The sequence below is a fragment of the Brachionichthys hirsutus genome, chromosome 22, assembly GCF_040956055.1.
Source record: "Brachionichthys hirsutus isolate HB-005 chromosome 22, CSIRO-AGI_Bhir_v1, whole genome shotgun sequence".
In the NCBI taxonomy this organism is placed as follows: Eukaryota; Metazoa; Chordata; class Actinopteri; order Lophiiformes; family Brachionichthyidae; genus Brachionichthys; species Brachionichthys hirsutus.
In genome coordinates, this window is record NC_090918.1 from 2,715,339 (window position 1) to 2,738,993 (window position 23,655).

At 43.3% G+C, this 23,655-nt stretch overlaps 1 protein-coding gene across 1 annotated transcript in view; it reads right to left on the minus strand.

Annotated features, from left to right (window-relative positions):
- LOC137911063 (voltage-gated potassium channel KCNC2-like) overlaps positions 1 to 23,655 on the minus strand; it is a 54,209-nt gene that overhangs the window by 3,703 nt on the left and 26,851 nt on the right. The window contains exon 2 of the mRNA XM_068755485.1: positions 1,256 to 2,189. Coding sequence (XP_068611586.1) covers positions 1,256 to 2,189 — 934 coding nt within the window. The remainder of the gene's footprint in view (positions 1 to 1,255; positions 2,190 to 23,655) is intronic.

Sequence of the window (23,655 nt, forward strand, 5' to 3'; positions counted from 1 at the left end):
CAGAGAGTGACGGTAGAGAATCAGAAAAGGTTTAATCCAAAAAGTGTTCGGTACACAGAAAAGCAGTCCGCACTGGCAAAAGTATCCAAATCAGCAGGCTAAAGACAAGGTCGGAAAAACATGCAAAGGTTCGGAAACAAGGCTATGGCTATGATGTGAGAAAAAGGCTGTAATGTGACTGTGAGGTTCAATGAACTGGCAGAGGACTGAATACAGAGGGAGGGCTAAGCAGGCAGGGTGACGAAAGGAATGAGGAGCAGGTGTGACAATGAGAGGACAAGAGGTCAGATACAGACCACAGGAAATGTGCAACACGTAAAGAGAGGGCATGAAAGCAGAAAATAAGTCAAGAAAATACACTAACATGACAGATACGACTTGTTACTCTTGATAGTAATTTGGATAGTTTCACCCCCATTAACTTGCAGCAACTAAGTGTGGCTATTGAAGGACCCCACCCACCCTGCACACGGACTGTTTTCCCCCCTCCCATCTGGGAGGAGGCTGCGCAGCATCAGGGCCAGAACCACCAGGTTCAAAAACAGTTTCTTCCCTGATGCTGTGAGAGTTGTGAACAGCGGATAACTCTGAGGCCAAATTCACTGCTTCCTTGTTGGACTAATTTTGATACACTGGATGCTGCTACTGGGGATCGTGCAATCACTGTTGTGTATATATTTAGTTTTACGTTGAATGAATGTGTGTCTGTTTTTGGTGACTGTTTGTTGTGCGCCTCGAGCTGGGACCTGAGTGCTGTTTTTCGTTTGTGCATGAGAGTGTCTGAATGACAATAAACATTTCTTGATTCTTGATTCTTGATTCTATTGCCTCACCTAAACCGTGCACTTGTCTCTTAGACTCGGTCCCAACTAAACAACTTAAACAAGTCTTCCCCTCAATTACAATTGCTTTGCTTCATACAATTAATCTATCCTTACTTACAGGCTATGTGCCCCAGTGTTTTAAAACAGCAGTCATTAAACCGCTTCTCAAAACACAATGGATCCTGATGTATTAGCTAACTATAGGCCAATTTCAAACCTTCCATTTCGGTCTAAGATTTTAGAGAAAGCAGTCAGCTGTGTGAATTCTTACAAGACATACAATGACCTGTAAAGTGCCTTGAAATAACTTTCTGTTATGATCTGGTGCTATATAAATAAAATGTAATGGAATTGAACCTGAGCTTTATGACTGCACTGTGCTTATAGTGACTCTCATATACAGTATCCTTGGTTTGGTTCCATGGTCTTACCTGAACGGTTGCGTTCTAGTAACCTGCTCCCTTTGACATGGCACAGGTCACCTTGAGTGTTGTTGCAGGTGGTGTTGAGATCAGCTTTGCAGTAGGTCGGAGACCCTCCCTGCAATACCTGAGGGATGTGTTTCTTCCTCTTCTTGGGTAGCTTCTGCTTAGCCATGGCCAGGGAGTAGTACATCCCAAAGTTATTGACAATAACGGGAACAGGCATGGCTATTGTCAGTACGCCGGCCAAGGCGCATAACGCACCTACGAGCATACCTGACCAGGTCTTTGGATACATATCACCATAGCCCAGTGTTGTCATGGTCACTACAGCCCACCAGAAGCCAATGGGGATGTTCTTGAACTTGGTGTGGAGGCTTGCAGTGGGGTCATTGGGCTTAGCGCCGATCCGTTCAGCATAGTAGATCATGGTTGCAAATATTAACACCCCTAATGCAAGGAAGATTATGAGCAGCAGGAATTCATTGGTGCTGGCCCGTAGTGTGTGGCCCAGCACTCTCAACCCCATGAAATGTCTTGTTAGCTTGAAGATACGCAGGATACGAACGAAACGCACCACCCTGAGGAAACCCAACACATCTTTGGCAGCCTTTGAAGAAAGGCCGCTTAGTCCTACCTCCAAGTAGAAAGGCAAGATAGCCACAAAGTCAATGATGTTGAGAACACTCTTAATAAATTCCAACTTGACTGGGCAGAAGGTCACACGAACCAGAAACTCAATGGTGAACCAAAAGACGCAAACACCCTCCACATAGGTGAGTGCTGGGTCCGTTTCAATCTCGTACTGTGGGCCTGAGTCTGCTGTGTTGTTGTTTCTCATCAGGTCCGTCTTGTTGATGATGGTGTTGAACGCCTCATGAGTCTCCAAGCAGAAGGTGGTGATTGAGACCAGGATGAAGAACAATGACGCAAAGGCAACAAACTATAAGAGAGGGAAAAGAACAAAAACAGAAAAAGATGAGTTACTCTTCCATTGCTTGAACCTTGAAGTTCTATGCAAAGGCTTGGGATACATACACCAAGAATAATTCACTCATTCACTCTTGAGGAACACATTAAACTAAAACAAGTTTAATTAAGTTGGATCAATTTTAATGAACTCTAGAGAGAGGAACAATCAATTAGCAACAGCAAAAAAATTAACAAGCACAACAAGAAATACAACCCCCCCCCCCCCCCCCCCCCTCTTAATGTGTGGGAATGTAGCACTGGAATGTAAATGGAGTCCGATTTATTGGATGGATGGCCTGAATATCTGTTTTCTTATATCTATCAATACAGAATTAATGTAGCACCAATAGGAATGTAAACATAAATGTAATCCTTTTGGAATGTGTTAGGGTTAGGGGATGATGCAGCTAATCCAGAAGTGTGTTTGTCCTCTTCTATCGAGTGCTAGTTGGTAGGCGGAAGCAAACAAGGCACCATCTGTGCGGTTGAGGTCCACTGACCCTTCGCAGTGAGCAGAGCGTGCAGGATGCAAAGACATTTTACTGGTGTGATTGCTTTTGGATAACAAAAATGCCCTCGTAGCTGCTGCACAATGGTGAGTCAGGACCAAGTATCTTCAGAATGAAGATGAAGGAGAAAGATGAGAACGTGAAAGAGGATGAAAGACAAATAAGAAGAAACAGGAGAGCCCCATCGACAGAACTATCTGGACCAAAATGGTCTTTAAACCTTAAAGTCACGTGTCTCTAATCCAAGCAGCATCCTGCCCTGCACGCTTTGACTTTTCGCTACGCTAGTGCCACCTTCATTACCTGTTGGAAATGAGGACTTCCACGCTCTCCGTGACTGGTGACAGTTATTTTACAGTTTATATTCTGATTTCCACAAGTTGTTCACCATTGCATATGATATACTGTACTCGGTGACTGAGGAATTGATCATTTTAATCAGGTTTGTTGGATGCCAAGGACAGGTTGGGGTTTTGTTGAGCAATCTCCCAACTGAGGAATCAGACAAGGCTTAACATTGTTTTAATCTCCATGATGAGGGGTGTAGATTAGAAATGTATTTCGTAACAATTTGAGGCATCTGTTTAAAAATAGCAAGAAAGGTTTCATTAGAAGCTTTAGAACAAAATACTTTAATGTAATAAATTATGAGGTAGTGTTTTGAATTCTCATTGAATTAATGACACAGATGTGATTCCAGAATCTGCATGTTCCAGCTGTTGCATCATGGTTAATTCCAATTCCTGAACTGCACATAATAATAATCAAACTTTTCACGTCCCTCTGTATCTGAAAACTGATCATTTATTCACAAAGCAGGTGTTAACACTTTGATGCTCCTGCTTTTTTTTTTTTTTTTTCCACTTAGATTTATTTCAATTTTTTAACAGCAACAGAGCATTTAATATCAGTATTCTTGTCCACATGATACATAATATAACATAGTAAGACAGCATATCCACATTAAGATTTTTAGGTTAAATTTTCCTATATAATGAAAAAAGAAATCGTAATTACAGTGGCGGCACACCCAGGTATACATGACCCCTTATCCTTTTGGTTAGTTTTTACATTAAGAAGCCTTCTGCTGGTCGCCATCGTTTTACGAAGATGTGTAATTGCAGTCGTAGTGAGTAAGTTATTTTTTCCATTTCGTAAAGTTCTTTCAGTTTTACTTTCCAAACGTTAAGCGACGGTGGCTCTGTCTTCATCCATGTAGTTGTAATGCATTTCAGGGCTGCTGTAAAAAGTATGGATAAAAGGTAGGTTGCAGATCGTCCTAGCAGCCCTGGTGGAGTAATACCCAGAACAGCCACTGTCAAATCCCTCGTTATTTCAAACTGAAGGATCCGGTTTATGGCAGTATACACCTCGTCCCAAAAATGTTGTATTTTAGGACATGACCAGAATATGTGTGTATGATTAGGCACATCCGTGCCGCAGTTTCGCCAGCATAGACTTGGTATATTCGGTGTCATTTTAGCTACAATGTCTGGAGTCCTAAAATATCTGCTGAGTATTTTCCATTTGAATTCTCTCCATGTATTTGAATTTGTAGTCTGGTGTGCCGCTATACATGCTTCTTTCCATAATTCGTCAGATATATTTTGTGACACCTCCGCCTCCCATCTCTGCCTCGCCAAAATGGGCTTGTTTTGAGTCATTGACTTAAATATTTTATATAGCTTTGTAATTACTTTTTGATCTCCTTCTTGTTTTTGAAATGGTATAAGAAATTTTTCAATGGCCGATGGTTCCAGCACTTTTTTGATGACACTAAAAAAGATCGTATTTGCAGGTATCTAAAGAAGTCGTTTTTGTTAAGTTGGTATTTTCTGCTCAGCTGATCGAATGACAATAAACAATCCTTATCAATTAACTGGTGTATGTAAATAAGACCATGGTCAGCCCATTTTAGGAAGCCTGTGTCCATCTTGCCTGGTGTAAAGGATTTAATATAACCAATGCTAGACAGTATAGAGATGTTGGTTGGTAACTTAAAAGTAACCCTAATTCTCTTCCAAATGTCAAGAGTGAATTTAGTCCACTCTGCTAACCCCTTAGATGGAATGTCAGCAAATGGCAATGCCTGCAGTGGGTCAGTGCACATCTTCTGTTCAATGCTTAACCATCTTGTATCAGCATCATTTTTTATATATGAAATCAGTGATTTTAGTTGTGCGGCCCAGAAATAATATTTAAAGCTAGGAAGATTAAGGCCTCCCTCTTCCTTAAATCCTTGGAGAGTTTTATATTTTATTCGAGGGCGCTCCTGCTTTCTAAGGACATTCATATTTAGATTTTTTTAATTAACAGACCTGATCCCTTTGACTGTCCCTCTGCAAAAAAAAGACATGATGATGATGATAATGATGATGGTGCCGATATATAATTAGACAGACTAGTCACGGATAAACACTGTTATCCAGAGAAATCAATGTCGTCTTCATGGTGCCAGCTTGTAGTTTGATAACTATAACTGCAAAGTATGGAAGTAAAGAGATTTTTTTTTTTTCAGTGAGTAGTGATGTTGTCCCTGTGCTGGACTACCGGAGTGGTTTCCTTTGGCTGCTCGGATGCTGAACTCCCGTCTCATGCGGCGCTGTGATTTTGTCACGGTCATGCCTGCAAAGTGAAGATGGCCTCACATCCGCACTGCTCACAGGCTACGAACTGCTGAATCACGCCATGCTAAACGAGCCAGACACGAAACGCACACTAACAGGCTGCTGGACGCACTGCTGTCTCTGTTTATACACAGGTTATTTATGACCGACATGAAAAATGCAAAGTGATCGCGACAGTCACATACAGAGGTCCAGCACACATGCACTGCATGCTAAGTATGTCCTGCACTTGTATGACTTGCCCTTTAAACGTAGCGAATGGTGGATGCAGCTCAGACATCTATCGCTGAACAAAGGAGATCGGATTTATCTCAAGGATAAACCATGTCTCTCATTACTATACGCTTCTAGCTTAAAGCTTAGTTAGTCCCTCTTACACGCCGCTGGTCATGGCTGGGCTGGGTGATGCAGAGAACAAACCTGTGACCTTCAAATCTGCACGTCATCATGTGTGTGTGTGACGGGCTCAGTGTTATGGACGGGTGCATGCTTTGGTTTTTAGCTTGGTGTGACTATTTTTAGTGTGTTTTTAGTGCATATCGATTTTTCCCAATGGCCCCTGAACTACCCACAAAGTGGCCATAATCAGTGGATTGAAAGCAGGTGTGCCGTAAGGCCGAGGCAAAAAAAAACATTTTAAGCAGCAGCAGGATGGCTAAGGAGGAGGAGGAGCGCCACAGGTGCTGAGCAGCAGCAGACACCACCTTCACTCTAGAAGTGGACGTTATCAGCACAATTGTCTGAACAGATTTTGGCGTTTTCTGTTTAACGTGTGTCTGACTATATCTAGGATATTCACAGGAGATGCAACAAACACGAAAGTGTAGTTTTGTTTTTGCCGGTTTCTCTAAGCGTTATTTCCTTGCGCTCCGTTTAAATGTTTTCATGTTGATGCTGCATCACATTAAGCTCAGACTCCTATCAATCACTCAACACCAATGGGAGGGGCAGGAAGTCTTCTCCAGGAAGGAGTCGATGAGCACCCCCCCCCCCCACACACACACACACGCGCATCTATTCTGTTTGCTCTTCATGAATAAAAACCATAGACTGATGACACTCATTTCAAATCATGTTAAGTAGATGGAAAAATGTAACCGACAGTGAGCAACGGCCTTCAAACCCGCCACAGCTCAGTGTTTTCCACTAACGGATGGTGTCGGGTTAGTAGGACTCGGTAGACGGTCCAGTCACCAGCCTGATGTGAAGTTAACTCGGCCGGCCTCATGATCACATGTTTCCACCGGTCATGGGAACTCAAAGAGACACAAGAGCACACATCTTAGATCACATGACCTCACAGCGGATTAGGGCTGCCTCTGAGCCAGAGCTAAGCTGGGCAGCCTCAGGTTGAAAGCAGCAACTGTGGGGCCTCTGGTCAAAAATCTGAAATTACAGTGGTTGTTAATTTAGATGTTAAAAAGCAAAAAAAGATTAAATGTATGCAACATGGACTTTCAAATGTTGTTACTGTTTAGCGGGCAAAAGGCAATGTACGTTCAGCTCATTATATAGTGATTTATAAAATAGTTCATTGTGAATTATTATAAATTGAGACTGGATTGAACCGGATTACAGAGGAGATCTCACGGATTGGACCTTGTACAGGATGCACTAACTGTGTGGGATTGGCTTCCAGCGGGGACTTCCTGTCTCTGTCTTGGTGGAAGTAAAGGTTACTTCTATGTCCTCAGATCTTGGACACATTGAAACTTTAGACATTTGAGCCGCCCAAACTTTTAATGGCAGAGTTCATCTTTGAAGTGCAGTTTCACACAGAAGTCACAATAAAATGGACGTGCGTGGATTTTTATTAGGATGCTAATCATTAAAAAATAAAGTAAATCTTATATGACATCTAAGTTTTAAAATACTCTTTCAGAAACTGCCCTGTGGGCCAGCCAATCAAACCATCATCCACCCCTGCGTTCCTTCGCTCTCTGGAAGCTGCCATGACATCATCACGCTAATGTTACCCCCAAGGTGATAACACAGTTGCAGAAGATCGCACACAAACTCTCTCTCACACACGTCTACACACTGACATAATGAAACCTTTGGGGATTGGGGATTTGAGCTCGTATGTGCTTTGCCGTCTGTTTCTGCATGATTGCCCAGTTATAATTTAAATCTGGATTGAGGGCTTTTCCACTGAGCACACACAGGAAGTCTGCAGTTGCGTTAAACTACACGTCCACAAAAACTGCGGAGGTTTCTTAGCTATTATCCCTCTTTTTGAATGAGATTTCCTGCAACAATGGTTAATAAATCCCTATCCAAGGCATTGTATTCCATTAAAGGATATTATTATGATAAATTCTCATTTGCATTGGCTAATATTTATTCTAGCCCAGAGATTGGATGCACTATGTGTTCTGTAATTTATTCTCTAATGGGAAAATTGCCCACTGACCAAAGGCCTTAGGGCAACTGGATCTACGTGTTTCCTTTTTAATGACTGTGAGTGTTGTAGTCAAGACCACACCAACGAGACCAAGACATTATTGAGACTAGAGCGTATTGAGACTGGGACCGAGACTGTATTTAAGAAATAAAAATCACAACGAAACAAAACAAAATGACCAGTATTTTTTTTTGCATTAGGTTTGCAACAAAAACTAATTTTCTCAAATCAAAGCAAATTTGTTTTTTCACTTTTACAAATTATGCAATTTCTGCTTGATTAAATTGTTCTGACCTTTATTTTTGGCCTAACATTTCACTCCTAGGCGCTTGGATGCATTTAGGCCTGCATCGATGTAGTTCACATTTTCTCCAGGGGGGGTGCCCTGCTGTTGCTGTGGCTCCACGGAGGAGACGGGTTTCCTGGTTCAAGTCAGAATTAAACTAGCATGAGGTTAAGGTTACTGACTGCCTTTAAAGATGGGGTAGGAAAGAGGTAGCCAAACCAAAGACAACAAACTGGCAAAATAAGGAGGAAGCAGGAAGACACAATGCTTAAGAGACGAGGGCTGGACAGAGAGAACGCTGGATTCCCGGTTTTAAGAGGAATAAAACAAAATCCATGTGTAGATGAAGTTCTTAATACAGCCGAGGGTGACGTTTAGCTCCTCCTTTAGTAGAATATTATGGTGCTATTTGTAGAAGGATGCTCCCAGCCAGCTGTCCTCCATCTCTATCTATGTCCTCTCTCTCCCCCCCCCCCCCCCCCCCCGGCGAGCGATATCCCTCGGTCTGTTGCTCTGTGTCTGTCACCAGCAGTGTCGTGTCTCTTCAAACCCACCCTCTCCTCCACGTCACCATCAAACCCGTTACTGACAACACATCACGGAGCAACACCGACCACCTGCTTAGAGACGGGAGCGTCTCTTCCTTTCTTTGCAAATCGACCCATTTTCAGAAAATGTTGGGAATGTTAGCAGGAGCAGATGATTGGTGCTGATCCAGAAGAGATCCTGGATTATAGATCAGTTTGTAACTTTCGGTAACATTGTAAATCAATGGAGCTTAAAAATGTGTTCCTCCAATGTCTCGGTTGATTATTTACCGATATTTACGGCACCTCTATTTTGTCACTGAATTTAATCTGGATCGGATCCAGAATGACGTTAGGAAGAAGCATTTAATTTTAACATTGAAAACCCTATTTACAGTTTAAAAAATCCGTTAAAAATACACATCAATTCTGATTCACTTTTAATTTTCATGATTGTGCACATAGATACCAAGAACAATAGTGCTACATTTTGTACAGATACCTTCTTCCTGTGTAAATGATTCTATGAATAAATGTTGCTCAGTATTGTGGTTGTTTTCGTGTTCATTTATGAAATGTCTCTTATGATTTGTATGGAAAGTCTGGAAATTATTTCCTGCTGCTATTTTTAATCCATTTTATCCGGCAGTGGGAAGATCAAATCTTTCTGAGGGCTTCAGAGTTTGTTTTTTGTTTTTTTACTGTCATACCAATTTAACTACCCTAGAATGTTCACATCAATAATAGTGACAACTAAAAACCACAGTGAGAATGAAGGGGAACATGTTTATTCATGTTGTTCTCCACTGCGCCCATCGTACTTCAGCTGAGACGGGACAATCTGTCTAACGTGCACTTTGATGATTGAAACGGGGGTCATTCAGGATATTGTGTCTCTTTCACCTTGAAGACTGTAATGGAGCTCCTAGCAGGTCTGACGAGGCTACGGAACCTTCTGATGATGCTCTGCTTCAGGGGCCAGGCCATTAACTCTACACATATCTGCCGAGACATGCTGTGTGATAACGCAGCGAGCCCGCGGGGGGAGAACAGTGCAGGCGGGGGAAACAGACACGATGTCTTTGTTTGCAAATTCTGTCACATGGAGCTCCGCGTTCTAAAATTAAACAGTGGTTAAATCAATATTATGCAGTGTAGTTAGCGGAATAGCTCATTTACAGACAATCCTAGTGCATGCATAATTAAATCGCCATGTAATTGATTTCCATCTCAGCCTGATTCTGTAGAGACAAAGCTGGATGATAGTTATTTTATTAAATAAAGCAGGATAAAAAGAAAGCGGGTGCCTGGGAAGACAGCGATGAGTCCCGGAGAAGACTGGTCATGAATTGCCCTACATTTCAGTGACGTCACCAAACTAAAGCATGTTTTTGTCGTACACAGGACCGCGCTTTTGTCCTTGTTCAGCTGCCGCCATGGTAACGGCGCCTTTTCCTTTTTCGTCCTTGACAGCACAAGATGGTGAATTGCAACAAGGAAGAAATATAGAAGGCAGAGGACATATCGGAGGGTAGAAGGAGTGTGCTCTTTGGCAGGGAGAAGGGATTTCCCATCATCTCACCTTTGAAATCACCAGATCTTTCTCTGATACACAAGAAAAGAAGCAGGTTTAGCAAAAAAACTATTGGTTTCACGAGATTGTCTCTTATTTACATGTGAGAGCAGAGCAGGCATGACTCAACAGATGAGTCCTCACCAAAGAAAGAACCAAAACACACAAGCATTCCCACATGACAGAAGGATTTTATCTTTCCCTTCATTCTAAACACACACACACACCTCCTCCCTGTCCTCATTATGAAGCTCACCATGACATCACCGCCAGCTCATTCGGGGAACCCTTCTAAACCCATAGCTTTTGGCAACTCACCAGAAGCCGAGGCTAAAAATAGCCAATCAAAATGTTCCAGGCGCTCTAATTCCAATAACTCATTGTCACTTTAAGTCGGTAAAGTGGATGGGGAGGGGGGCGAAGGTACAGACGCTAAATCCCCGACAGCCACCGTCTCCTTCGTGTCCTGAGAGACTGAAAGAGTCGAGAGGAAAGCAGATTGAAATGTTCGTGTTCCGTTTTGCATGAAGTTGAGATGTTTCTAATACCAAAATGATAATGTGGGCCCCTTACTGGTACGATGCAAATACCGTCAATGTTTATAAGATGGTGGAACATGCTTCATTTGAGAGAGGGAAAAAACTACATGTTAAAACAGTGATCAGAAATACTGAAGTGAACGTCAATTCTGAGTAGGAATGAGAATTGATGAGATCGATACGATTCCATTTTGGATTCCGTGTAAGGATTCGGTTCTTTAGTGATTCTCCTTTGAGGAAAAAAGGGGAACAAACAGGTGGATTAACATCAATTTAGTTTTACATCTTATTTCAGATGTAATTTTTGCTTACCTTACAAACCCAAGAGTTGAGGTTTATTTTCAAAATAATAAACAAAATGATGAACTGAAAAAATAAATATTCTTCTTGATTAAATAAACAAACTATGCTGTGGCAAGAATGCCTACAAAATATTATATTTATATATTATAGCGATAGGATAGGAGCTTGCTCCATACCCCAGATCAGTAGGTGGTGGTAATAAGCCTCACAAAGAAGAAGAAGTATTCCTTGCCTCGTAGAATGGAGAAGCTATAGCGGTAGATTGAAGCGAGTCTACGCCAGTCAGACGGCGTCTCTCGTCGAAGGGACCAATGCAGGTAAGAACCCAAACGCTCCACAGGAGAAGGAAAATCCAGAAACTGAGCTTCATTAGTCAAAACCAGGTAGTCAGTCCAAACCGGCAGACAAATCAGGATGGGGGGGCAGGCAATGAGGTAGTTCCGAGAATCAGGCAGAGGTCACAAACCAGAAACAGGCAGGGCAGGGACACAAATAATCAGAATGGGGATTTAGAGAGATGGAACGAAGGAACGAGCCACGACAATCTGGCGAGCGTGTGGAAGGAAGGTAAATTAGAAGATGGAAGGCAGGTGGTCACGACGGCACAGCTGATGGGAATGAGCTGATAACCAACAGCAGATAGATCTGTGAAAAACAGGAGCTGTTGTACTGGGACATAGAACGTAATACGCTAGACTAGGTAGCCACCATGACAAAATGTAATGCATGAGAAGGGATTTATTTAACGTTAACAGGTAGTAATAGCATGTTTTCCAATCAGACAAGTAGCGCTTATTGCGTGGGTCTAAAGTATCTGCATGGCCGCCATCATCCTCTGCCTCTAATTCAGAATGATGAACGTCACGCCTCGTAGAAAGAAGAAAGAGTTTAAGAGAAAGATTGAAGCGAGTGCCGATGGTGACACTCCAAATAAAATACTAAGTTTTGTTCGACCTCTCCAGTCAGACTAAAATACATTCGTTTGAAGATCGGGAAGACTGAGACTAAAAATAACCAGCACGCCTCTCGCCGCCTGTCTCTTTCATCTGTTCATGCTCCCTCAATATTTCAGAGCTTTGCCTATAGCTCAGGCGTTGCCTCCTGATAGCTGCTGTTAATCTGAGGATGTCTGCAGGAGAGCAGCATAAATAGTAATGGCTGATGTCTTCAGTGACATGTCATTGCAAACAGGCATCACCAGGAGATGATGATGATGAAGATGAAGATCACAGAGGAGAGGGCTTTTCCGACCATATTCTGAAAATGACGGAAGAAAGTCATTTAGTATATAGTTAATATATAAAGGATAGTTCTTCTAGTTATCTCTCTCCTGATTTTAAAGTGTTTAAAGCAAAGCCTCTACATTTAATTACAGAAACTCAATAATAAAACTAAGAAGTAATCTTTGTCAGTCTTTATAAGATAAAAATCGCTTAGTCAGCAACTATTTACAGTCACGGGGTTATGAGAAATGACCAGTGAAGAAACTGACATAAAAGGAAAAGAAAGTGTTAGAAAAGGGAGACAAAGGTCTCATCCTCACAAACGTCTTCCTTCCATTCTCATCAATGGGTTAACGTCTGAGCATCGACTTCCTGTTCAGGCTGAGAATTAGTCGCTCATGCCACAGGAAGAACTGCATAAAACATTGATAGAGAAGCCTTCAATATTCCACTGAATATCAACCACCATTTCTAAAAAAAAAAAGAAAAAGGACTTTATTCTTGTCCCGTGAGGCGTCGCCACAGCAACCCAACCTTCTCCACTTCACCCTGTCCTTTGCATCGTCCTCCACAACACCAGCCACTCTCATGTCCTCCCTAACTACGTCCATGTCTCTTCTCCTGGGTCGACCTCTATCCCTGTTCCCTGGGAGTTCCATCCTCAGCATCCTGAGGGGAAGTGTACCTGAACGGGGAACCTGGGCAGTACCAGACACGCTCTTTACACCCAACACTGTAAAACCCTGCTAATGTTTGACGTCTGGTAGTTGGATGATGCCTTCCTGCATTTTCTGACTTGCTTAGGCACAAAAAGTCCCTCTTGGGGACTCCTCTTGTTGCATTTGGACAGTTGCTCTCGCCGTCTTACACTCAGGCAAAGTGTGTTTCCATTAGAGGTACATTAAAACCCACTGAATCCCATCCAAAGGCACGCAGGCACCATCTGTGTGTGGATGAGACCCAGAGAGACGCGGCCCCGTGTGGCAGCTCCCGTATTTGACTTGGAATGAGAACAGTACAAAATACACGGATCTGCGAGAGGTTGGGCTCCCAGTTTGAGAACTTCACAGAAATTTGCCAAACTAAAATGAGTACATTTTAAGTCAAGGCTAGAATAGGACTACTTGAGTCTTAATTATGTCAATATAGTCACTCGGAATGCTCCGTATTCTCAAACTAATATATGGCCAAAGCAGAGCTTCTTTAGGAGCAGCTGCACCAATATAATGTATGTATGGGTGCATGTTTCAGTATGTGTCGCGCGCGCATGTGTGTGTGTGTGTGTAGGTGTGTGTGCTACAGTGCAAAAATTGATGTCAGTATCCGGGCTCTTTGTGTTGGGATTAAAAGCCCGGTTGGCAGGCATCTGCTCAGCCCTTTCAAGCGTTCCTGAATACATGAATGCATTATTGTCATTTAAAAGAAACAAACATGCAATTATGTGGCGAGTAGGAACAAAAGGGAGAAACACGGCTAGTCAAACCGCTATCCATACCCGCTTCGTGTGTGACTGAATCCACACACACCACCTCCTGCTGGCCTGGCCTCTGCACACATTCACATAAAAATGAGGATTTGCAAGCAGGGACCTTCTGGACCTTGCCGTCTTCCCTGGTTGAGGACTTTGTTGCTTGAGTCAGATTCACAGCCGTGTCACTGCCAGGATTCATTCATATTCCTGACTGACTCCGCCCTCTCACTGCATTCATGCACATCAAGCAGCGCACTGTGGGTGGATGTGGTGGCTCGGTCCGGCCCCACAGCAGGCGGAGCCAGAGCGATGGGCGGAGGCTGTGGATAACAGCATGGACTCAACCATCCGCACATCGGACCCGGGGGGGGGAGGACCACACGTTGGGACAATACACACTTCCTCGGGGCGCTCTGATGTGCCCATATGTCTGTCGCTGGGACTGTCTCCGAGCTATGTTTGTTTTCCGGTGAGCACGTCAAGTGCTGGGCTGATTTATTTTGGGAATGTGGGGATCGTTAATTGGGTCATGCCCCTACTTATGACGTGGGTTACTCCACCCCTACTTAAGGAGCTGTTTGGGTTTCATGGGTCTCTTGTGACTCTGACCTCATTAAAGGACACACCTTTACAAACCCCCTCGTCCGTGCCTTCCTGTAAGGGTCCACGACAGTGGACCTAAAGGAAGTCGGATGACAGACAATCTCACGGAAGTTTCCACTTCCTTTCTTGTTCGGGCCTTTATGACATCATCAGCTGCTGGTTTCAAGGTCGAGAACAAACCGTGAAGCATATTTCATGGCGGGGGGGGGGATGGTTTGGTGACATCAGGGGGTTTCTCTTGTTTGAAATGCACGTTTGTCTCTCTCTCTCGCTCTCAACCCAGCCGGTCAGACAGATGGCGGTCCAAAATGAGCCTTAGGTTCTGTCCAAGGTTTCTGCCTGTTAAGGGGAAGTTTTTCCTTGCCTCCGTTGCCAAAGTGCTTGCTCTTGTGGGTCAAGTTGGGTTCTGTCTTTCCCTGCTAATCCTGTAAAGTGCCTTGAGATGACTTTCTGTTGTGATCTGGTGCTCTAGGAATAAAAGTGAATTGAATTGAATGATTGTCTGTCTTTGTGAGGCCATGCGATGAACTGTTGGTTCGTCGCATCTCGTCCGTTGACAGCTTGGATAGGCTTCAGTGTAACTCCAGACCGAGATAAGATGAATGAATGAATGATCGTTTACGTACTACGAATTGTCACATCTTCGTAAACACAGCAAACCTTCACAGGCGAGCATTAGACACGGGATACAAAAACAGTCAAGGAAAGAGGGAACATAGACTAAATGCAACAGGGAGGGGCGGCGAATACGGTGAGAAGAGCAACAGAACTGTCAATAATAAGACGAAGGGAAATGAACTACAAAATAAAATGACAAACTGAGCTTGAAAGCATTCAGCCCCCCCCCCCCCCCCCACCCCCCCTGATGCTGCCACGGAGAGCTGAATATCAGAACATAGTATCCAGGCTACGTCAAAACAAAATCCCGCAACAACCTTTTATCAGTGAGCCTCGAGGAAAATAAATAGACGCAAAATGTGCACTCGGCTTTGTTTCACGACGGAGAGCTCAATTATCTGTCGTCGCAGGCTCTACAGCGGTGTCGCCACGACGATGGCGCTTGACTCATGATTCCAAATAAAGGTTGATCAAGATCTATTTTCATCATCTTTTCTTTCACAGATACGCGATATCCCTTCACTGGCTGAATCTGCATCAGTTCAGCTGCATATTTGTGGCAGTGTCATCCCCAAAAACTGTAATCTGATCTACCCCATCTGGATTATGATATGGAGCCAAAGCACAGCACTTTTATTTTGAATGGCCTACTGTAAAATAAATAAAATCATTATTATAACGTAGGCTGCTGTTGTTTGGTGACTCACAGCAAAGTGTCTCCGTCTCAAGAAGGGAACCGTCCAAAGGGATTTCTCTTTCTGTAAAGACACACTCATCCATTCTCAGAGTCCCACAGTTGATCAGCGTTATTAGAACATCTTCGGTGCCATGCTTCTCACTGAGAGACAAGGTAGAGAAAGCAGCTGTTGCTATGGTGACAAGGAACGTGGAAGTGGCATCTGAGGGACTGCCATGACAAAAGACAAGGCCGAACCACACAGCGCTTTGCGCCCCGTCAGCCCCCCGAGCTAAATGCTGATGTGCTTGGACAATACAACTTTCTCCAAGTGTTAGATCACGACCTGCGACTTAGTCCTGTTATCGTGTCGAGCGGGTATTCAAGCGAATGTTACGCTGAATGCATGCAGCAAGCGTTTACACATTTAGCCACTGGAAGGAGGCCTTCAACGAGGTAAGAGACAAAAAGCCGTCCTCGGCCTCCGGGGCTCTGACAGTGAGGTTTCACATCAGTGTAACGCGTAGTGAGAATACTGTGTTCCAACACCCCAGCAGATTTGATATGAGCTGTATCCGGGCTTACTTATACTTTTGTTTTAATTTTCTGATCGCGCAGACGAGGGACTCTCAGGTGCAGCGCTCATTTAAATATGATTTGCGTATTTAAATGGTGGCTTTAGTGGTATAAGAATGAAATAAACTCAAAACATAAATATGTTAGCTGCCACACTTTATTTTTTTCTCTGCAGCCATTAGCAACTATCCAGGAGTTGCTGGAACCTATCTCAGCTTGTTATGGGCGAGAGGTGGGCTACATCCCGAATGTGTCGCCAACTCATCGCCGGGCCCATCAGCAGCTAAAATAAACAGATTTGGTCCGTTAAATTAGTTGTTCTGTAAGACACAATGTGAACTTGAATTGATAGGGATTATTTATTTTTATATTACTGTAATACGTATTTGTAAAAAAAAAAAAAACAGCAGACAAATGTGTGAACACTGCAATACTGCTAATATTTTTTAAAGCCACTGTCGTAATAAAATACAGAATAACTTTAATATTTGTTTCCTTCGTGTTATGCTGCTTACTGTCTGCGTCGCTTTCAACTCGTGATGTAATTCTTGTTTTGCAGGATTACAGAAAACTCCTAGCTGGATTTCTTTCCCATTTAAGATGGTGAAGGATCGTCGCTTGGGAAAAACCCATTATATTGTGAAATGGGTCTGGAACACGGAAACCATAAACTCATTCAGGTTTAATGAATGGGGTCCAGTTGAATGCTGGCCGCAAACCTCCGCTGAGTCACGTGTGTGTGTGTGGGGGGGGGGGGGCGCGCTGTCACACATGCAGTGTGTGTGCCCTCTGCCCCCCCCCCCCCCCCAACACACACACACCTTTTAATCACAACTTAAAAACACAGGTTGACGTCGCTGTTATGACGAACACTCAGACAAAATATCCCTTGTGGGATTTCTTGTTGGCCCAATGAAAGGTCACAGAGAATGCGATATAGGCGGGCTATAAAGTTCCACGATGGGCTTGAGTTTCAATATTGATGCCTGAATGAATATAGTGGAAAGAACGACCCACAATTCTTGTGATGTTTGATAAACCAGACACACAGTAGAGAGATGAGTTTACGCCAGGGGTGGGCAAACGTTTTGACAAGCCTAACATTGAATAAATGCATGTGTCATACAGCAGTCACACACATAGACACAGACGCACACACACACACATACTTAGAGACGGGAAACCTGAAAATTAATGCAAATGCAGGTCTGGGATCTGACCCTTGTGACTGATAGTCCCACGGCTAAATGTGAAACACCATGTTTTCAATCTGACACAACTTGTTTCCTGTGTCACTGGGTAATATAGCATTCTGCTAGCCTCAACACACGGGAGCCGTGCACAAAATAATTGGCAGGGAGATTTATTCTTTATCTGTCGTGGCGCAATCTATCGTCATGCGGGTGCAGAAAATAAAGTTTACCCGCTGAAGTGGAAATAAAGGAATATGGGTAACGTCGAAATGTCGGCAGCTCCTTCCAGTGGGCGTCAGACTTGTTTATTCTGGTGGGGCGACCTCTGCTTGACGCTGCTGCTAATCTGTAGCACAGTGAGACGTCTGATGCAACAACCAGGAGGTTTTAATCTTCAGAGGAGATCAAAGATTTGTATTTGCTGCCACTACAGTAAATCTATTTGTGGCTCTTTCGCTGAATTATTCATATCCGACGTGTATTTTGGTCCTGACTGATCCCTCGGGTAACAGTGTCATGTTGAAACGATCACTTCTGTTGTATAGAGACTTTCTTTCAAATTCACTGAGCAGCGGAATATTCACGTATCCTGAAATATAGATCAGCTCCGAATTTCATTGAAAGTTTTTCTTTCATTTTTTTGGACCAATTCAAACTTTTTTTTATTCAAATGATGGCCACAATACATAATTTCAGGATGAAATGGATTAACTCCCATTCATAATTCGTTAATGTCGGCCCCTCTGATGACTCACAACCAGCATTATTACATTAACATGCTATAATGTGTTGTTGTCCTGTAGGAAAACTCAAACAGTAAAATCATTCAATAACAATTTGCTGAGAGGTTTTCCAAGCGTAATTGGTTAGATAATGAAAAAACTAAAGTCAAATGTAAAAGCTCCTCCTCCGGAAACAATTGACGATCTGGTTCGGACTCCAAAACGTTCTTCTCAGTCATCCTGCAGACCTGAGATCTGTGTAGTACGATTTAATCCCCAAATATGTCACAGGCGACATGATACAACCATAAACACATGCCGAAAATGCTCCAGTTGACGGCCAACCACCAAGGATAGCTAAGCATCCGTGTGATTTGCTGCCCCCCACCCCCCACCCCCAACCTAGTTGCACAACCTGCAGGTTCACATCTAGAGCTGTGCGTTCCCAACATACTGCTTAATCACATCCAGACTACAATGTGATTTCCTAAAAACGTGTTGCGCTGAAACAGTGGCGTGATTGGCTGAGAGTGTGATGATCAATCGCTTCATACGTCGCTCATTTCAACCAAAGCAATGAGGGGGAAGCCCACAGTCAAAGCCCCGTACCTTGTTGTGCCACACGCACAATTGAAATAAGGCCTTTATTTTATTACACTATAGATCTAAATATTCAGTAACACTTCATAGTCACAACTAAATGATGCTTAAGTGCCATGGAAGCATGCCACAAAGCTCTCTGAAATAATATATGCCATTAGTCCAATAATTGCATTTCTGACAGAAGGTTGATGAGAAAAAACCCTGAGGGAGAGAGAGAGAGAGAGAGAGAGAGAGAGAGAGAGAGAAGAAGACACAGCCAATGGAGGATAACTGGTGATAGTAGAAAAAGAAATAAAGAATGACAGCTGGAAGGGAAAACAAGTTAAAGTATTAATGAAGGAGGCGAGGGACAGAGATACCAGAGTAAAGTGAGGCTCGTGAATATTCCTGAGGCTCACAGACTCTAATCCTGAGCATCCATCATCCAACCATTCCGTATTAAATAATACAGATATTCTACATCCCTTCTATTGTACGAAAATGTGCTTCAGGATTCATGAAGCAGGTCCCGTCCAGCGAAACTGTGACGAGGCGCGGCGGCTGAACGGTAGCGGTCCCGAATCCAAAGGCCTTCATCATCACCAAGACAGAAACTGGTGCACGTGATGACTGTGTTCACAGTTTGGATGTCCAATCTGTAAACGACACAGCTCCTGTTAACCCACTCACGACTGGGTGCTTCGCGTTCCTCTCCGCTCTAGACAAGCCCAAACGCAATGACAGCCAATCAATGTCCACTTCAGGGTGTCCCTGAAGTGGACATTTCCATCCCCAACAACTCAAACACAAAAAGCCTATTGCAGCAAAACGGATTTTGTAAAAAAGGCAATACAGAAACAGTAAAGTTGGAGATTAAATATTAGATTAACGCAGAATACAAGCAATTTACACTCGAGTATGAGTGTGTGATTTTGGTGAATTCTGCATCTCTCCAACGGCCAATAAGAGACTTTTAATGTTTCATTTGATAGGATTGTGGTTTACATCGTCATAGTATACAATATTCTGTGGATCTTGATGAATGAGCGAAAACTGCTGGCAATCTTGGGGGGGGGGGGGGGGAGGCTGGCATTGAATGAGTTAATCCATCCATTTGTGCTGCTGGATGTTGCTATGGCGATGTTATAAGGGCCACCTGCATGCTGGTTGATATTGTCGTGTACAGAGGATGCTTCACAGGATGCTCAAATGAACTCATTGAGTGCCAACAACGTTTTTTTATAACCCAAACTTTGAAATCTGCGCCTCTTCAACGGCCAATAACCCCCGGAATGGTAGCAACACACGTTTCTGTCTGTGGCGATGTGCAGACATCCACACACATTCCATCTGGGAATCTGTCGCTGTTTTCTTTTTGCCTTTGACTCTCTGTGTCTGATCGCTCTCTCTCTCTCACCCCCCCCCCTTCCAATAGGCTCCGGTATCACCTTCTGGAACGAAAGCATCCACTCCCACATTTTAAATGAGGTTCAGGATCTGCCAACAAATCTACCGATATCCATCCCTCCCTCGACTCGCCAACGGGTTTGTGATTTCCAAATTCTCTGCAGCTCAAGGTCACTGGCATTCAGACAGAGATGTGTGTTTGTGTGTGTGTGTGTGTGTGCGTGCGTGGCAGGGTTATAATGATTGAGGATTGAGGAGGTACAAGACTGAGGAAGATAGATCGGATTGAAATGGATTTTTCTTATTCATTATATATCCAAAGGAGAATAATGTAGAATACAATTTTTTAAATGTGCTTTATTTCAATAAGTTCTGCATTGTTCAGTCACGCTGCCACCTCTGCTGAAATGATAAAGGCTTTGTATTATTGCAAACTTTATTACACTTACTTTCTAAAGCAAGTCTGGGCCAAAGGCGATGCTGCCCTCGGTCTGGTGCGTCTGCTACGCGCTACGTTCGTAGCAGCGTCTTCGCTAAATGCTATTCTCAGTGTTCTAACATGCTTTGAAAGATATTTAAATACATATTTGTTCCTGCAGATGAATCATTTTAATTTTAATTTATGAATTTCCTGATGGTCATATTGAAGCTCTGTAAAAATGCCTGTAGAAATGTTTCAAACTTGAAAGGAACTGGAGAACTTTGGGTTTTTTTTAGCCAAGGCCAAACAGTCCTCCTGAATTCAGTCAGGCCTATTGAAAAATCAAACTCATTTAGCTGTGACCGTCACTTCAGTTCACTGAACCCTCAACATTTCAACCTGGTGGATTTATATTTGTGTAGATTTAATGAAAACTGACACTAATTAACTCTTAATTACTGCATATCAAAAATAAATATAGTAGTCAAATTATGTGGAGTAATGAAATTGTCCTCTATCCTCAATATTTATTCCAGAAGCTTTTTTCTATTTCCTTTTGGACAGTTTCCAAGCATTGAATCCATGAAGTTAGAAAAATACATCTTGTAATATCCTACATACCGCAATGATGATGAAAATTATGATCCAGAGTCAAATGTACTCAATTGTTTGTTATGCAACATTTTTATCAAATTATGCTGATAATTTGTCACCGATTCTGTTCATAACTTTTATGGACAGAATTTCTAGGCGCAGCCAGGGCGTTGAGGGGGTCCGGTTTGTGTGAAGCGGCCGGGATGAGAATCAGCACTAAATCCGAGGCCATGGTTCTCAGCCGGAAAAGGGTGGAGAGTAGCCTCCAGGTCGGGGAGGAGATCCTACCCCAAGTGGAGGAGTTCAAGTACCTCTGGGTCTTGTTCACAGAGGGAAGGATGGAGCGGGGAGGTGGGGAGGTGTTCAGGGCACGTCCCACCGGAAGGAGAGCACGGGGAAGACCCAGGACACGCTGGAGAGACTCTGTCTCTCGGCTGGCCTGGGAACGCCTCGGGATATTGTTTTTATAGAATTGACAAGAAGATCACTTCTGCCAATTGTTCTGATTGAAACTGCATCCTGCTCTCACAGAAAACCCATCGAAACCCAGTTAGTAAACTTCTCCAGATATCTTACAGACGTGGACGATGACTTAACCTCCTCCAGCTCTAGTTGGTGGAGGTAATAAACAGGAACAAAGCCTGCTGCTGAGTCAGGAACAAATCGATGAAGAGCACGATGTGTGCAAGGCTAACATTATGGTCTGTCCCTCAGAGGACAGGAGGAGCTGCAGCCCCCCGTTAACACTCACTGCATCACATTAACACACGTAATGATGTCAGCGTGTGTGAGGCATTTGTTTTTCTTGTTGTTCTTTCATCCATCCATCCATCAATCAACCCATCCATCCATCTTCAAACCGCTTATCCAGGAGCGGGTCGCCGGAACATTGCCACAAAAAATAAACATTATGCAGGGAAAATGCCGTAGAGCGTGGACGGTCAGAATACAGGCACGGGGACGAACGGGGAGTCACGTCAGCTTGCTGGCTGCTCTCATGTCCCCTTTAAAACCTAAAACACATTAAACAGAAACAGGATGTCTTTTTTGAGGTAAAGTCAATGAACACTTGACAATAAATTATCCTAATTTACTTGTTACAGGAAGGAAACCAGAGCTGGATTACCTGCAAGTCGCGACATAAAAAGGAGAAAACAGATTTGCCGGAGGCTCCTTGTATTACTTGGGGACTAAAGGAACTCTAGTAAGCACTATTGTGAAATGTTCACCGATACCATTAGACAGTTGGGAGAGACATGTTCCTCTGGACTGCCTTAGGGCTATATGAGAAAAAATGAAGGAGACCTGGGAAGGAGGGGATTGCTCCTCAACCTGGTCTCTAAAATATTGCCTCCTCTGGTTCCAGGTGTTTGGCCTGAGATAACTTGGCACTCCAAACAAAGCTATTTCTGCCATTTCAGCTCACTTACTTCAGCGTGAAGACGAATGACCAGCATGTGGCAGACATTTTCCACATTGACTCTATTCATTAATGTTCTAAATATATACGCATTCAAGCAACAACACACCTCCAAGGGTGTGAAGGTGGGATTATCAAGAAACCTCGAGAGGTACAAAACAAACACCTGCAGAAAAAAAAAAGAGTGTTTCTGATATCTGTCCAGGACTCGTACTGGGTGAGCAGGAGAAAATGTACTTCAAAAGCAACTGCAGAGCAGACTCTGCCTGCAGGAGTAAGGCATCAATGCATCTCGTCTTGCCTCACTTCGTGAGGGAATATATATATTCAAGTTCTGTGTCGGAAAATGAATGAAGAAGTGCAGAGGAGACAAATAAAAGCAAATTTCTGGCAAAAGAACAACTCAGTGATTTTTTTTTTTTTGCGGTTGAATGGTCTGTGTTTATGTAGCACTTTTCTACTCTGACTTCTCAAAGCGCATTACAAGCCACAATTCACCCTTTCACACCAACGTCCATGCGGTGGTGTCGGACAGGCACCACTGGCTCTTTATGACCCCCCCCCCCCCCCTTTCACAGACCATTGGAACAACCACTGGGAGCAATTTGGGGCTGAGTACCTTGCCCAAGGATACTTGGGCATGTGGACTGCAGGACTGGGGATTGAACCACCTTCTGGTAAGGAGACTACTGCTCTCTGCTGAGCCACAGCCTGTTACAAGGAGTTTGATTAATAAGCAATATACAGAGCAAATAAAGGAATTACAGATGCTTACAGAGATTCCAAATGGCCCCTAATCTTTTGAGCATTTGATGACCTTATTACTTTGCCCATCACAAGTTTCATTGCTTGTGTCTAACTGATACAGAGATGCTAGGAGTTTCTGCTGTGTTCCCAGACACTTATATGAATGCAACAATTAGCATATTTAATTAAATATTAACCATTGTTATAAAAAAAATGTATTCATTTAAGATGCTGTGACTTGTGCATAAAAGGCACAGACAACAAATTATTGTTTCTGCTGCTAGGTGACTGCTGCAGATATTTTCCTGACAGTTTCACCCACATGCATCCCAATTTTATTATTTTCACATGCATCACTAGATATATTAATAACACAGGAATGCGTAGCAAGCCCTCTTCTTCCAACACTGCGGTCA